At 38.5% G+C, this 17,588-nt stretch overlaps 1 protein-coding gene across 6 annotated transcripts; it reads right to left on the bottom strand.

The window, feature by feature from the left end:
- Positions 1-7,996: 7,996 nt before the first annotated feature.
- Positions 7,997-14,496, bottom strand: fdx2 (ferredoxin 2). Of its 6 annotated transcripts, none has more exons than XR_013818312.1 (6): positions 14,299-14,493; positions 14,165-14,219; positions 13,937-14,043; positions 13,240-13,327; positions 9,481-10,276; positions 7,997-8,775 (listed from the first exon to the last, which is right to left on the bottom strand). XR_013818312.1 is itself a non-coding variant. In XM_079840924.1 (5 exons), the coding sequence occupies exons 1-5, from the start codon at positions 14,471-14,473 to the stop codon at positions 10,120-10,122; spliced, it is 582 nt and encodes a 193-aa protein (XP_079697050.1). In that variant the 5' UTR covers positions 14,474-14,496; the 3' UTR covers positions 8,105-10,119. The 6 variants fall into 6 exon arrangements, 1 of the variants encoding a protein (XP_079697050.1); XR_013818315.1 differs by having other exon boundaries at positions 8,105-8,762; positions 10,008-10,276; positions 14,299-14,491; XR_013818313.1 differs by having other exon boundaries at positions 8,108-8,775; positions 9,752-10,276; positions 14,299-14,492.
- Between the last annotated feature and the right edge of the window lie 3,092 nt (positions 14,497-17,588).

Here is a 17,588-nt window from a genome sequence, read left to right as displayed (position 1 = left end):
TGCTCAGGACAAACAAGAGACTCAAGAACAACCATCACAGAACACACACACACACAGCTGTGGATCATCAGGGAACGACACACACACACAGCCGTGGATCATCAGGGAACGACACAGCACTGAGAATCAACAGTTCATAAACTTTTGATCGGGGTCATTTTAATAAATTCAGCAATTTTTTTGTCTTGTGGACTATATGTAAACATTTTTTATGTAAAATATCTTATTCAATACAGTACTAAAAAAAATAACATGCATTTTGTATGATCTCTTTTATTTAGTTAATATTATACACATTTTCTGCAAGAGGTTCACATACTTTTTCTTGCCACTGTATATGCCATATATGACAAATAAGTGCAATATAATTTCTTGTGCAGCCCTAGGCTATATATAAATATTTTGAAATAAATTTACCTGCATGTCATGTGACCATTAACAAACATCAGACAACTCTTAACATGCAAACGTGTGGTTAAATTATAGAAATATTAACTTAAAGGGATAGTTCACCCAAACATGAAAATTAGCCCTTGATTTACTCACCCTCAAGTCATCCGAGGTGTATATGACATCTTTCACTTCTTTCAGAAGAATCAAATCTGAGTTATATTACAAAAGTCCAGGCTAATCCAAGCATTATAATAGCAGTGATAGTTGCTCTGTTTTTGAAGTCTATAAAATGCATCTGTCCATCAAATAACTGATCCACGCGGCTCTGTGGGGGTAATAAAGGCCTTCTGAAGCGAATCGATGCATTTGTGTAAGAAAAATAAAGTAAAGTTTCGGCCGACCGCCTTCCATGTTCAATTTATGGAAAAAGTGTTGAAAGTGCCTCTGCCGATCGAAAGACTAACGCGACCAGGTCCGCTCGTCATGACTTGATAAAGTTTTAAATATGGATATTTTTCTTACACAAACGCATCGATTCGCTTCAGAAGGCCTTTATTAACACCCCAGAGCCGCGTGGAGCAGTTATTTGATGGACAGATGCATTTTTTTATAGACTTCAAAAACAGAGCAACTATTACTGCTATTCTAATGCTTGGATTAGCCTGGACTTTTGTAATATAACTCAGATTTTACTCGTCTGAAAGAAGAATGTCATATACACCTAGGATGATTTGAGGGTGAATAAATCATGGGCTAATTTTCATTTTTAGGTGAACTATGGAGGGGTCAGAGAGCTCTGGGGTTTCATCAGAATTATCTTCATTTGTGTCAGAAGATGAACGAAGGTTTGGAATGACATGAGGGCGAGGAATTAATAACAGAATTTTCATTTTTGGGTGAACTAACCCTTTAAATTGGTGTTCACTTTTCTCAGTGATTAATTTGTATTAGCTGATGTAATAATTATTTTAATTTCATGTTTTAACATTGTTCAAAACACATTACTATTCTCAGTGGGTTAAACAGACCTATGGTCATTGAAAAAACTGTTATACGAATATAAAATACTGTTGCTACCCACTTGTAGTACATAATTTTTTTTTTTTTTACTCAAAGTCAGCTTTATTAATTATTATAATTAATTAATTATAATTAAAGTGAATAAATGTTTTGTATTGAGATGCTGGTTTCCTGTTTCATGGTACTTAAAAAAAAAACTGAAAATAATTTAATTTATTGAAAATACATTTAAAAAATAAAAGTAGCTTGGGAAAAAAGTTACTTAATGTGTGGCTTACAAGGAGACATTTGTAAACATTACTTAAAAGATTATGTTGTATAAACTTAAAACTAGAATTTTCTAAATTGATCAAATTGAGTTGACATTACTTAAGAGTCCAAATTGAAAACATGCAAAGTCTGAAGGGGATTAACACAAATAAAATGAGTTTAAAATACTCAAAAAGCTGATGCAAATAGTTGCCTCAATTTTAATGAGTAAAATGGGCACAGTATTTTTTACAGTGTACCCTTTAAAGTCACATGGGGGCTTCAAGTAAATATTATATGTCTATGGGGTCTAGATGACAAAAAAAACAACAACAACTGGGAATCCCTGATCCAGCAGGTGAAAATGGCGTGTCTGATCACACACGTGATTGAGGAATCACTCGTCTAGAGATCAATCACACACTCAACTTTAACACTTACTGCTGCAGGTTTGATCAGTATGAGTACTAGTGCTAGTGATGAGTGCGGCACTAACTAGTGTGTGAGTGTGTGATGTGTGCCCTCTGGTGGTGGTGTCTGGTACTGACTGGACAGACTGCAGGAGTCGCTCTCCTCCTCAGAGCAGCTGCTCCTCTGGGAAGTTTGGAGAGATCTGCAGCGGCTGCTCCGGCTCCTTCTCAAGCGTCTGATCTCCTCGCTGAGCAGAGGAGAACACAACATCAGTCTCATTTTACAGAAATATTATATTCATTGAAGAGCAGCTCCACCTGTAATTGGAGGTGATGATCAATTTGCTCTGATCTTTGCCGCCTTCCAGTACCGGATACATGCTGAACGTGACGCCCTGCACATCAGGGTCCTGAGGGTCATGGCTCCGGGCGGGACAAGGCTGTTTCCTCTGTGAGCGTCTGTGGCCATCCCATGATGACGTCTGGACGTCCTTATTTGGACTCTCTACAAGATTATTGTTGAGGTCAGCCGGCTGTGATGCGTTTTCAGAGGCGTTCAGAGAGAGCCACGCACTCTCAGCATCTCGCTCGGACACTAAACAGGAAGTGAAGTCAAGAGGACAGTCACTTCCTGTGGACAGGACAGATTCGCCCTGATAAGAACAGCCCTCGTCTTTGGACTCGACAGGCGTGTTTTCTTTCAAACACTTTTCACTCGTGCTGACGTCACTCATGCTTGTTTTTATAAGCTCAGCGAGATCACCGCTTTCTTTAAGTTCCTCCACATCTGTCATGGACTCAGAACTGTAGACGACTGCAACTGAGAAACACGCATTGGACGGGACGATGCTGGGGGAAACAGCGGGACACTCGGGCGGTCTGGACAGCACAACGGTCTCTGTGCCGCTTGACGAGTCGAGCTCAACCTGACCTCCGGACTGCAGAAGTCGCTCGCACTGCTGGTTGATCAGACGCATAACTTCCCACGCACTGCTGCGGTCAGACTCTCGCATTATAGAGAAAGAGCCCGTGAACTCTGAGTCTTTAGGGCCGGAGAGGATGAGCGAGCTGCCGTCTGGATTCCCTCCACGTGACGCTCCAGAACTCAAGCTCCCGTCATCCACGGGCGGAGCGAGATTCGTGGCCTCCTGGATCAGGAGGAGGATTGTGGACTGTGTGACCTGCTGGTGCTGCACATCTTCTGCAGGGTCACGTGGAGAACGTGCATGAGAGCTCATGTTCCCTCATCTGCTTGCTGAAAAAGAGAGACATAAACAAGCCTTTCAAATATGGAATAGTAGTATTAAAGCTGCACTATGTAACTTCTATCCACTAGAGGTCGCCTGTTCAAAACAAAGGCGTAGTTTGATGACGGCACGTTTGAGTGCAGAATCTTGAGACATGTGGTCTTCACCTCACAGCCGGTGGAAAAGAATCGGGATAGGACTCGGGCAGAAATCATGTTCATGGATGTGATTATTAATGTTACTTAAAGGGTTAGTTCACCCAAAAATGAAAATTCTGTCATTAATTACTCACCCTCATGTCGTTGGACACCCGTAAGACCTCCGTTCATATTCGGAACACAAATGAAGATATTTTAGTTGAAAGCTGATGCTGAGAAAGGCTTCAGATAGGCCTCCATTGGCATTCAGTACATTGACACTTCCAAGATCCATGAAAGGCACTTAAAACGTCGTTACAAAGTCTCTCACCACAGTGGCTCTACAATAATCATACAATGCGACGACAATAGTTTTTGTGCGCAAAAAAAAATCAAAATAACACCTTTATCCAACTTGTTCTCGACTTCCGTGTGCGCCTCCACGACGCATGCGCGAGAATATGACGCAGATCCGGCGTTCGGACATATGACCCAGAAGCGATTTGTTTACGAGCAGAGGAAGACGCGCGTGTCTAAGCTGTTGGATTCTACATTGATCGTGCTTTAGGTCTCGGCGTAGTGCTCAAAATGGGGTTAGAGTGTGCATTTCATGGAATCCCGAGCCCCGGCGCTACGTCATATTCTCGCGCATGCGTCGTGGAGACACACGCGGAAGGCAATAACAAGCTGGATAAAGGTGTTCTTTTGATTTTTTTTTGCGCACAAAAACTATTGTCGTCGCATTGTATGATTATTGTAGAGCCACTGTGGTGAGATAGACTTTGTAACGACGTTTTAAGTGCCTTTCATGGATCTTGGAAGTGTCAATGTACTGAATGCCAATGGAGGCCTGTGTGAAGCCTCTCAGCATCAGCTTTCAACTAAAATATCTTCATTTGTGTTCCGAATATGAACGGAGGTCTTACGGGTGTCCAACGACATGAGGGTGAGTTATTAATGACAGAATTTTCATTTTTGGGTGAACTAACCCTTTAAGTATGAAGCAGAAGCAGGAGCGAGTGTTGTGGAGCTGAGGAACCGCTGGAGCGATTGTTAATAAGATGAACGCAACATACGCCTCGCGAGCAGCGGAACTTTTATTATGCCACAGTCGCCGGAGCAATTTCAGCTTTTCCGGTTGTGAGCAGGAGGCAAGCGGCAACCTCCCGCAGTTTCTCTTGAAGCCAATACGGAAGTGACATATACTGCAATTCATCAACTGGCCGCTAGAGACAGGCTCCAGAAGGAGCAGAATCTCATTGAGCCCCATGTTAAAATGGACAACTTTACAGCAGATTAAAACATGTTTGTAGTCTGGTACCAATTGTGGTTTTGGTCTATACGGCTAAATTTGCCCTTCATGACAACTGTGAGGGGGTGAATTTTTATAACTCATTCGTTTACATTATATAAAGCCTTAAAGTTCTGCGTAATTAAAGGCGTGGCCAGTTTGAGTGACAGGTGGATAGCCATTTATCTGCTGTCTGTTAGTCATCGCATCACTTCAGCTCCGCCCATGTCCTGGCTTTTTGCCCATTTTCTGTGATCTGGGAGATATGCGCGATGACGCGCTGCCAAGATGGCAACGGCCATCTCGTCCATACTTTGCGCTTCAGAACAGCTCATCAGAATCCTATGGGTGACGTCACGGACACTACGTCCATATTTTTTTACAGTCTATGGTATGAGGTAACGCAGCTCTGTTTATCATATTAGACACATCTGAGTGTGTTAATGATGTTATGACGTAACTCTGTGCATTCTCTCAGCGGCTGCTATGACACTTGTTCACACTGCTGTGAGAGTAAAGCGTTTCTGCAAAATAAAACTGGAAACCGAGGGGAACGCAGGTATGACGCAATCAACAGGCGACTCCCTCACACGTCCCGGTTCCTCGGTTAAAATAGCAATTTCTCACGATTTACAAATAGTTGGAAACATTTGGGATATTGTAAGTACTCAACTGAACAAAATATATAACAGTGGCCTAGTGGTTTTTGGATATTTTACTGCAAAAATTTTATAGCATACCTTTAAAGGGACAGTTCACCCAAAGATGAAAATTCTGTCATCATTCACTGCCCCTCAAGTTGTTCCAAATCTGTATGAAGTACACAGTATTTTTTCCACACTATGGGAGACAGTGGGATCCATCAACTGTTTGGTTACCCATATTCATCAAAATATCTTCTATAGTGTTCAGCAGAAGAAAGTCATACAGGTTTGGAACAACTTCAGGGACAGAATTTTCATCGTTGGGATGAAACTTATCCCTATAAAAACTAAAATCACAAGTCGATGCTCAATGCTGCATGTGTTTTATTTTATTATTAATAACCAGTAATACTGTTAAATATATTATTGCAATTTAAAATACCATTTTCTATGTGAATATATAATTACATTTTACTTATTCCTGTGCTCAAAGTTGAATTTTCAGCATCATTACTCCAGTCTTCAGTGTCACACGATCCTTCAGAAATCATACTAATATGATGATTTGCTGCTTAAGAAACTTTTCTGATAATTTTTTTGTGCTGCATCCTATTTTTGTGGAAACTGTGATACATTGTATTCTTCAGGATTCTTTGATGGACAGAAAGTTCAAAAGAACAGCATTTATTTGCTCAATTTTCTATACAAGTTAACAACATGTATTCTTATTTCACTTAGCCCATTGTCTGTGCCTTAATTTATTGTTTAAATTTTTTAATAATACATTGTTAGCTAACTGTGTTCTTTGTATAAACATTTCTGAAATACATAACTTGGACACAGTCTCCTCTGATAACAAATCACTTTAAATAGTAATGTAGATGCATACATTTTCTGTGAAGCTTCATTGAAACGATATGAATTGTGAAAAGGCCTATACAAGTAAATGTGAATTGGAAACAAATCTTTTGTAACATTATAAATGTCACTTTTGATCACTCACTATAATGCATCCTTTACTGAATAAAAGTATGAATTTCTTTCAAAAAAAATATTTTGTTTGTGTGTATATAAGGTGAATTCAGGTTGATTGGGACTTTTCCGACACTCATCTCAATGGCTAAAGTGTCCCAATCAACCTGAAGTCACCACTATATTCCAGTTCTGTGATGTTACACATCAGTTCACTGCAGTAAAGATCATGGTGAAAACTGAAAACGCACAAAAAGACGGTCAGAGAATTACCCATAAGGTGGTTTATATAATAGATGCCATCAAAATGTATTTTAAAGACTCGCTGTGTAATGGCACTCTTAAATCACGGGGTTTATCACACAGTGTTGGGGAAAGTTACTTTGAAAAGTAATGCATTACAATATTGCGTTGCTCCCTTAAAAAGTAACTAATTGAGTTACTTAGTTACTTTTTAAGAAAAGTAATGCGTTACGTTACTTTTGCGTTACTTTTTCTCACCTGGGCTGGGCTTGTTTTTGTTTATAACAAAAAAAGTTATATTTTTGTGCAACGGTAAAGACCTCTTCATACCGAAATTGAAATAATAAGCCCCAGGCTGAGGTAAAAATGCAAATTCACTCATGAACAGTAGAGGACGCAGCTCTGCTGTGTCGCCATTCTGGATAATGGTAGAATAGGATGCAGGAGAAAAAAGTTTTACCAATAAAAACAAAACAAAAAATCGAGTAATTTTCATCAGCAGCAAGACATTGGTAAATTAAATATAAAAGGTATATTATGCATAAAAATAGTTGTTTTATTTAACATTTAATTATTCGAGGTTTGCATATATGATTTTGCATTTGACTGATTTTATTCATTTTGAGGAGTACAGAATCTTTATTGTGCAAGTGAGATCAATAAATGCTCACATTTAGTCTAGAACTACAATAACCATCATGTTTACACACAACGCCTCTGCACTTATTTTTCTCAACATGGGGGCAGGAGAGCTGTCAGTCAAATTAATGTGAAAAAATAACTCAGATATTTTGTTGTAAATTTGAAAAGTAATGCGTTACTTTATAAGTTACTTGGAAAAAGTAATATTACGTAACTCAAGTTACTTGTAATGCGTTACCCCCAACACTGCATTTACATGATGGAAATGTGCTTAAAATGAAATAAAATTGAAACATGATAAATTAGCTTGGCAGCGACTCACAGTTTAGTCCCACTCTAGAATACTTCACACACTGGTTATAATCGGTCATAAACGTTATAACTTAAAATGTAACAGATCGAGTTTTCCCTCAGGAGCCGCTACAAAGTAACAGTAAATCTCCAGCGCGTGGTGCGCGCTCACGTTCCTCAGCAGTTTGACCTGAACAGCTCCGGCTTCAGCGACATAAGATGTAAAAGTGATGTATGGTTATGAACAGAAGTAAATAAACTCACCACATGAGAATGAGCCGCTGTGACTCTGTAGCAGGACTGTGAGGAACGGGTCCATCTCACATGTAATACCGACTGTCACGTGACCTGATGATGAGCAGGTGTTCCGGATCTCACCTGCCCTTCTGGAGCTCCAGATTCATTCACAAGTATTGTGGTGACACTTTTCATTTGCAAACATTAAATAAAACTTAACAACACTCCCACAGCATTTATTAATCTTAGGCAATCCAATTCAAATCCAAAGTTGTATTTGTTAACATTAGTTAATGCATTGTGAATTAACATGAACAATAAACAATTAGACCTTATTGTAAATTGCTTTATTTACTCATATTTCAAGAATACTGTGGATCTTGGATTCATTCACTGACTCCAAACACATGTAATATGATACATTATTGTTTATTTCATACAACACAAAACTCAAGCATGGGATATTTATTATTGGACAAACCTTCAACAGATTTGTGTTTTTTAAAGGCTGATGAATAATTTCATCTGTGCGCACAATGATCTGAGCGGAGACAGGAGGAGAAATGTGTGATGGTTTGACAGGTTTGTGTGTTCAGGGGTTATTATGAAATGAACTTCAGAACAGCATCTACTGAAAGACGGTTTCATGAACTGATCATCAAACACAAGAGCAAATGGGGAATGAGAATGACTCTTTCTGGTCATGTTTTGTTTCTACAGCTTCACACAGAAAGAGTTAAAACATGTTATGTTTATGAAAACCAGAAATCATTTGTAATGTGGAATGCTTCTGTTTTCTTTGCTGAACCTTATGAGACATGTCATACTTCACCCTGAAAAAAAAGTTATATTTTGCATAAATAAAACAGCCTGTTTTTTAAAAAATTTATTTATGCATCATTGCACAATCTGTAATATTTACTTACACTACCGTCAAAAGTTTGGGGTCGTAAGATTTTTTTTAATGTTGTTGAAAGAAATGTCTTCTGCTCACCAAGGCTGCATTTATTTAATAAAAATACAGTAAAACAGTGAAATATTATTATTATTTAAAATCGCTGTTTTCTATGTAAATATATAGTAAAATGTAATTTATTCCTGTGATCAAAGCTGCATTTTCAGCCTCATAACTCCAGTGTCACATGATCCTTCAGAAATCATTCAATATGATGATTTGCTGCTCAAGAAACATTTATGATTATTACCAATGTTGAAAACAGTTGTGCTGCTTAATGTAAACCATTTTAACAGTGTATGGATTTATTGTTCAATGTTTTTTAATCTTCTTAAAATAAGAAATTAACATTTTTATTCATTAAGGATGCATTAAACTGATCAAAAAAAGTCAGTAAAAACATTTATAATGTTACAAAAGATTTCCTTCTTTTGAAATCTCTATTCATCAAAGAATCCTGAAAAATAAAACTTATGACCGTTTCCACAAAAATATGAAGCAGCACAACATTGATAATAATCATAAATGTTTCTTGAGCAACAAATCATCATATTGAATGATTTCTGAAGGGTCATGTGACACTGGAGTAATGATGCTGAAAATTCAACTTTGATCAAAGGAATAAATTACATTTTACTACATATTCACATAGAAAACATGTATTTTAAATTGTAATATTTCACTGTTTTACTGTATTTTTGATAAAAAAAATGCAGCCTTGGTGAGCAGAAGAGACTTATTTCTAAAGCATTTAAAAATCGACAAGTCCCCAAACTTGTGAATGCTAGTGTATATAGTGTATTTTGCACAACAGTAGTAGTAATTATTTTCCTGCAGTACAGTAAGCCATCAAGAAAATGTAAACGTGTAACTATTATCTGTTTGTTACTATTATCTGTCAATCCTAAATGGAACAAAATAACATAAAAATAAAAGGAAATGTGAACTACAAAACTCAGAAGTTACAGTTATGGAAAACATATGCACATACGTCTTAAAATAGGCTCATTTTATTCATACCAAAGAAAAGAAACGGAGAGAAAACAAACAGTGTGTTGGATTTTGTTGTGTTCAGTGCCTTTAAGCCAAAAATATACAATCTATAATGTTCTGTAAATAAGGATACATGAAGGATAATGAACAATCACACTGGAGTTCCCCATGTGGAAATACCTGTGGACCAAATTCAGCTGGAGCTCAAGAGTTCTGCACTCTCTAGCTCACAAGAGATTCCCCACACGGGTCGTCGTAGTTAACAAGCCTTTAACACTATCACCTGCTCACTGGAAGAGGCGTTGTTTAATGTCGGTATCCCACAGTGCTTTGCGAGGTGTACCCCTGGCCTCCGGTGCGCTCACTTGAACTCTCCTTTCGTGACCCCCGGGCGCTCAGTGAGGTTTGGGCACGTGACCGTCCACGTAAAAGTTCCGTGTGACCTTGGGCAGCGTCAGCTCGATGCCGTCCATCTCCGGCGTCAGGATGATCTGGCATCCCAGACGGGAATTCTCCTGCAGCATCGGCGCCATGTCCAACATATCGTCCTCCCTGTAAGGACAACACACGTGTGACGCTCGTTCAATGAGTGGTGATGAAAACCATTATGTAGAGCTGCACGATTCTGGATAAATTGAGAATGATCAATTTTGTGTTTAAAATACAGATCATGATTCTTTCCACAATTCTGAATAGACAACTAAACAAGTAACTTACTAGAAGTTCTGACAAGATGTTGATTGCTGCAGTCTATTTAAGAAAAAAAGTATTTCATTTGAATGAATAATTTTTTTATTGAAAATGGGTTTGAATATAAGGATTTCACTAGTTTCATTAATGAATGAATCATTGATTATGAACAAATCTCTTGAATGAATGATTCAGTGACTCACTCATATTAGTTGTGTGGTCATATTTTGGCTTTTACAAAAGTCCTGAGGGAAACTTAATCGAAGATGGTCACCCTGTCTGCAGAACATGCCAGAAGAAAGTCACTGTAATACGGGGAAACACTTCAAATATGCGAACCCAAGGCAAGTGGACTTTGACCTCAAAACCAAAACTACGTCTGGCAAATAATAACGTGAAGCAAACGAACAAATTCAGACAAGACTAGGGTGACATTTAAGGGATAATAATCAGGGCTTGACATTAACAACCACCATTTGCGGGTGTAACGTTATTTTGGCTGCACACTAGCCACTTTGGCGGTTGAACTTATTATAGTCTTCTCAAAAGCCATCTGTTATAATCGCGTTGTGCATTATAACCAATCCCACGTGTTTCTATTGAGTTTATGAATGCAATGTCTCAAAATCAGAGGCGTTCAGATTAGCCAGAGTTTTGTTCAGAGCGCGCTCACTCGCTGAAATCTGCACTCAAAACATGCGATGTACGCAGGAGATGCACTCATCATAACGTGGTTGACTGTTTCTGTTCCATTTCAGCAGCGAAAATAGTTTCAAACAAACACAGCAGAACCACAGCGCATCTGATATGACTGGCATAAAGTTGGCGAATTTAGGGGCCGTCTCTAAAGGTACAACATTGATATACACGTTTCTAACTTCAATAGCATTTGAAGAGGATGACTTGGAGTCATAAAACGAGCTGTAAAGTGTCCATCTAGGTGTCAGGTATGATGCACACCTTTTGATATTTAATCAAATAAACAGTCAAATCATGAAAATATGGATATGCATTATTTCACTAGGATACTGTTTGGGCTCTTACACAAAATATGCTAGATTTAAATGCATCATAGCTGAACACTAATGACAATATTGATTGAGAATATATTTACAGAGATAATATTTACTCCAAATTATTATTATTTATGCGTTGCTATTGACGACGTCCATTATAAGGAAGTAAATCCCACAGGATAGAATCTAGCTTTAAAAAGTGCAAAGAGCTGCTTTATTTATTTGTTTGTTGATTTTCAAATGTAAAACTTTTTTAAATGTTTTAAGTGCGTGCTTCTGTTCTTTTTGAACACTTTCAACTAATTTGAACAAAACCGTGATAATATTGATAACCGTGATTATTTGGTTCACTATAATCGTGATGTGAAATTTCCATACCGTTTCATCCCTAGTGCCGTTTCAAGTTGAACACACCTAAAGACTTCACTTGTTTCATTACTGGATGAAACAGCTTTTTTGAACAAATCTCTTGAATGAATGATTCAGTGACTCACTCATAAAAACTTCAGATTGACTTGAAGCGGCGCTGCGTTGTTGGTGTTACAGGGCTTGAATTTCGGCGTCGGATTGTGCATAATTTGACTCATTCCTGCAGATTGTTTGCTCACACCCAACTCGGGTGTCAGGTTTTAGAGTGACAGCAGCCTAACTCTTTCCCTGTAATTGACAGACATTCACTTAAACTTTTCACATCTTCTTAAAGAGTACTGAATCCCGGGATCAAAACACATGTGAAGAAGCAGCAGAAACGAGCGATAGCATATGTAAAATTACGTGAAAAACATTAAACAGCATCTACATCAAAACTGCCTAATGTTATTGAATGAGATGTCGACCCAGGATGAGCTATAGGACTGTGAAGCTTTAGGGGTGTTGGTGGACTCCATCTACTCCATCTGTGTTTTGAATATGACCTGGATGTAGTGTTGTCAAAAGTACCGACCACGATACAAAGTCGGTACTGAACTGTAAAAAATGTGACGCTTTGAGCGCGGAATCGTAAACACCTCTGACTGGCCATCATGCTCATCAAATATGTCTGTGATTGGCTACAATGACCAGCCCTTCAAAAACATAATATAAATATACATCAATGACGCTTTTCACAGAGCGCTTACACAGATACACACAACAGTGTACCGACTTGGTATCGCGGTCAGTACTTTTGACAACACTACCTGGATGTAGTCTTTGACCAAAACGTGATTTTCTTTTTTTCTTTTTATGAAACTTGCCCATATTCAAGTGTTGAAAAAAAAGGAAAGCATGAAGCTAGAATAAAACAGTTTGTTTTGCTTAAAAGCAGAGGTTCTGTTCTTTCATTTGATATATTGCATATTCAGATATATTCATCCAACAATATATTCTGGGGGCCATGAAACTTTTTTTTTTGAATGCTGACTAATATGCCTGCTGCCAAATTATGAGATAATATAAAAAATATCTATATGACAGTTTTTCCTCCCATGATATCAATGTCAAAACTTTGGCCAGAGAAAATGCTGATTGGCTAGTAACTTTGGAAAACCACTAGCTACAGTGGCTGGTGAGCAAAAAAGTTAATGTCAACTAAAGCCCTGGTTTTCAAAAGGTGATTTTCTCTATTTTGATCACTAGCATAGACATCAGTATTTATATTCGAACTATAAACTTTTATCCCCGTACTTCTGTGATAATCTGAATTATTGTAATAGACTAGGCTGAATTATTGTCATTTAGTAATAAGGTTGCGTAGGTGTTTAAATAGAGATTGCAATATTTTAACGATTAATCATGGAGCTCTACCATTATGCGTTGTATTCTACTTACCTTTCGTCAGGTTCTGGAAGTTTATCGCAGTATTCGCTGTTCACATACACGTGACACGTCGAGCAGGCTAGAGACGCTTCACAGGCCCCTGAGAACAGAGCAACTAGTGAATTGTCATTCAATTCAGTTCATGCACTTCAGTTTTTGAGTGAAAAAAGCTCAGTCATGCTTATTCACCTAAAAAACTGAGGTGCATGAGCTCAGATCAATGAGGTCAATTCCAAAAATAAATACATAAGCTGAGCTATTTGACAGAAAACAAGTTGACAAAAAGATTGAATCCAGTATGTGGTGTTAATACAGCACAATGGGAGATTTATAAGCTATTTAAAAGGCCGGTCAAGGACCAGACGAGAACACCAAATTAGATAAAGGATTTTCAGCACAGGACAAATATAATTAAAGGCTTTTTTTAGATGACATGCGGTCAAAATCACAAATGCTTTTATGTCTCCACCAATGTCAAAATCAAACACTCTAAAAAAAATGCTGGGTTAAAAATAACCCAAGTTGGGTTGAAATGGACTAACCCAGCAATTGGGTTGTTTTAAATGTTTGCTTAAAACAACCCCATTGCTGGGTTAGTCCAACCCAACTTAGGTTATTTTTAACCCAGCTTTTTTTTTTAGAGTGAACCTTCGCTCTTGCAGATTATGAAGGTGAATGTCAAAGACACAGTGAAGATGTTTGAACTCACCTTCAAGATCAATGCCATGCTTGTGCGCCAGGTAAAGAGCATTATCGCCAACTTTCGCCTTGACTGGAATCCTCTGTCCAGACCGGTCGACATACACAACATTAACACTATAGTAAAGGATCAAACACACCACCAGTCAGTCCAGCAACTTTAAGTGTCACGACACAGCAGTGTGTGTGTGAGTGTGTGAGTGTGTGTGTGTGTGTGTGTGTGTGTGTGTAAACTCACATATACTCGTGTCTATCCTCCTCAGGTGAGCTGCTGTCTTCACTCTGACACACACCTGACACACACACAAACACAGAGTTACGCAAACTACTAATACGCCATCAGCGGCTGAAGTGTGTGTGTGATGAACGCACCGATGCTGGTCTGCAGGCGCCTGTTGGGAGTTGAAAACCCGTCGACAGCTCGTCCAACTGCGGCTCCCGTACACATCTTTAAACGGTAAAGCGGACAGATGCTGCAGTCTGGCGAAATTCGGACGAACCTCTGAGTAAAACTCACGCCCGCCCGGACCGCCGCGGACGCCGCCATGACACTGTTTTGATCACGTGACCTGGGCTGGCCAATGGCAAACGAGACGTGATGACGTGTGGTGTTGAAGTCACGACGTTATTAGAATGGCATTACGAAATACAGAAATAAACGTTTTAAATAATTATTGTTTTCCAGTAAATAGACAAGAACATTTTTTACATTGATCATGTTCAAAAAAAGACAAATTATACACCTGTAACCACATTGTAACAAGCTTGGTTCAGGGATCAGTCGTAGAATTACCTTGAGTGACCTGAACATTTTCAGAGATTTAAAGGGTTAATTCACCCAAATTTGAAAATAATGTCATTTATTCCTCACCCTCGTGCCGTTCCACACCCGTAAGTATGGAAGCCCGTTTCCGCCCCACTAAATAAAAAAATAAAAAGAGTAATTGACATATTATCTCAGAATTCTGACTTTTTTTCTCACAATTGTGAGTTATAAAGTCAGAATTCTGAGATAAAAAGTCGCAATTACTCTTTTTATTTTTTTTTTATTTAGTGGCTGAAACGGGCTTCCATACAAAAGACCTCCGTTCATCTTCGGAACACAAATGAAGATATTTTTGATGAAATCCGAAGGCTCAAAGGTCAATGAAATGTACACTCTCAAGATCCATGATGTACTAAAAACATATATAAATCAGTCCATGTGAGTACAGTGGTTCAATATTATAACGCGCCGAGAATATTTATCGGTGTATCGAGTGTATCGGTTCGGAGCGGAGCGCCAAAGTCATGTGATTTCAGCAGTTTGGTGGTTTGACATGCGATCCAAATCATGATTCGACTGGCTGATTTGTTTCCGCAGTGTTTTGAAATCGGTTATCACTATAAAGTATCATGCACTTTCCCTGCATCAGCTTACTCTGCATGCTCTGCTATTTTTCAGATCCGCTCGAATCAATCTACTGTATATCGATATAAACGGTATTGCCTCATTCCGTATCGCATCTAAAAAATATATCGATATATTGTACAAACTCGATATACCGCCCAGCCCTACTACTGCGCACTGTGCACAGACTCAGTCCCAAATCTGCACAGGATGTCAGCGCCATATTCGGACCTCTGGTGGCTTCACTTTTCTTCAGCGGAAGAGAATGAAGTCACGTCGTCCATATTTTTTTTACGGTCTATGGGCGTGACATTTAAAATCTCAACACACTGGGCCAGCTAACCAATCACAGCACATTTCATATTTCAGAAAGCGTGGCTTCATCGAACACGACACATTCCAGTCAGACTGGAAGAGAGGAGCTGTAATAATGTTAAATATTTTTGAACAATCAAGCAAGAAAACCCAGAGCCAGCCCAAGGCATAAGCAAACTAATCGGCTGCTTAGGGCCCTCTTGGCCACCAGGGGCCCCCAAGAGCACATGAAATTACTTTTTGCTGTGTGTTATTTTATGATGATTGAAATCACGAAATGGCCTTAAACAATTATTAAATAAACTGCAAAATGTTAAGTTTTCTAATATATGCACGGATTGATTATATATAGAATATCTTGTCTGACGTGCTGCATGTTTTGGACGGAGTCGGCTACAGCATAGCTTCCAGTTCCTCAGTAAATGTTTTTCTGCAAGTGCTATATCGTCCTCTTGGAATTATAAGTTGTGTAGCCTACATTTTGGAAGTTTTTATTTAGAAAATAAAAAGGTTGTTTCTACACAGTCGAATGACTGTACATTTTATTTCCGCCAAAATAAAAGCTCTGTTTAATGTTTGAAAGAAATCAACATTTCTTGTTGTTGAAAGGAGTCTCTTCTGCTCACCAAGGCTGCATTTATTTGATTAAAAGAAAAACAGTAAAACAGTAATATTGTGAAATATTATTAGCCTATTATGTAAAACAGCTGTTTTCTATGTGAATATTAACACATGACCACTCTTGTGGGTTTGCTACTGTTACAATTAAAAACCATATAAGGGTAAAACATGACAGCCAGACGATGTAAGCAACACAGCTACAACTACTATCATTGATACTGGGTGCGTGAATGATCAAGAATTGACAATAGTCAATTGTAGTGGTGGAACAGAGGGGCCCCCAAATAAAATTCTGCTCAGGGCCCCATAAGGGCTTGGGCCGGCCCTGTGAAAACATATTCTAGGACACCACAAAAACAAAATCAAGACGTAAAAGGGCATATTATGACCCCTTCTAGTGTTATTTACAGTATCCGCCAGAGGGCGCCAAACACCCAACAGCCAAACGTGTGAATGAAAGAGTGTGAAACTGATTTTCATTTACAGCTATTAAAGGGATAGTTCACCCAAAAAATGAAAATTCTGTCATCATTTACTCACCCTCAAGTTGTTCCAAACCTGTATGAGTTTCTTTGTTCTGCTGAACACAAAAGAAGATTTTTTGAATAATGTTTGTAACAAAGCAGATTGAGCAACTATTGACTTCCATAGAAGGGGAAAAATACTATGGTAGTCAATAGTTGCTCAATCTGCTTTACTAAACCTCTGGTTTACTGCTCCCCATGTCACAAGCTCTTTGGGATGAATCACTTTTGTTTGAAAAGCATCTGCTAGCCTAATGAATGAATAAATGTGGGAGAAGCTGATTAACAAAACCGCCTGTCGATGTTAATAGATTATATTACAAAATAAACACTGATGTAATGAATAGACATCACACATTTGTCTGAGCTAGTTTGTTATTGGTTTCGATCCAGTGAGGTAAACGTTCTCAGAGATCCTAAAAAATTCTCCATCTTTTCCTACAGAATGTGTGCAGCTCTCGGCTGCGACTCCTGAACGACGAATGCTGTTTTAAAGCAATTAGATTAGATTAGATTAGATTTGATTAGATTAGATTAGATTAGATTCAACTTTATTGTCATTACACAAGTACAAGTATAAGGCAACGAAATGCAGTTTAGGTCTAACCAGAAGTGCAATAGCAGCAAGTGCAGGATATACAACGTTTGCATAAGTGCAGGACATGGATATGTACTGAATATATATAAATATATCTATAATTAATACATAAAAGTGTCATTTCAGGCATATGTCATCGCAAGCATTCACAAACATCACACTGAATTTCCCCTGATAACAGCAGGGCTGTGATTGGCCTCTTTCAGGTTACACA

Source organism: Gobio gobio (assembly GCF_949357685.1).
Source record: "Gobio gobio genome assembly, chromosome: 17".
Classification (NCBI taxonomy): Eukaryota; Metazoa; Chordata; class Actinopteri; order Cypriniformes; family Gobionidae; genus Gobio; species Gobio gobio.
This window is presented reverse-complemented; position numbering and strand designations above follow the sequence as displayed.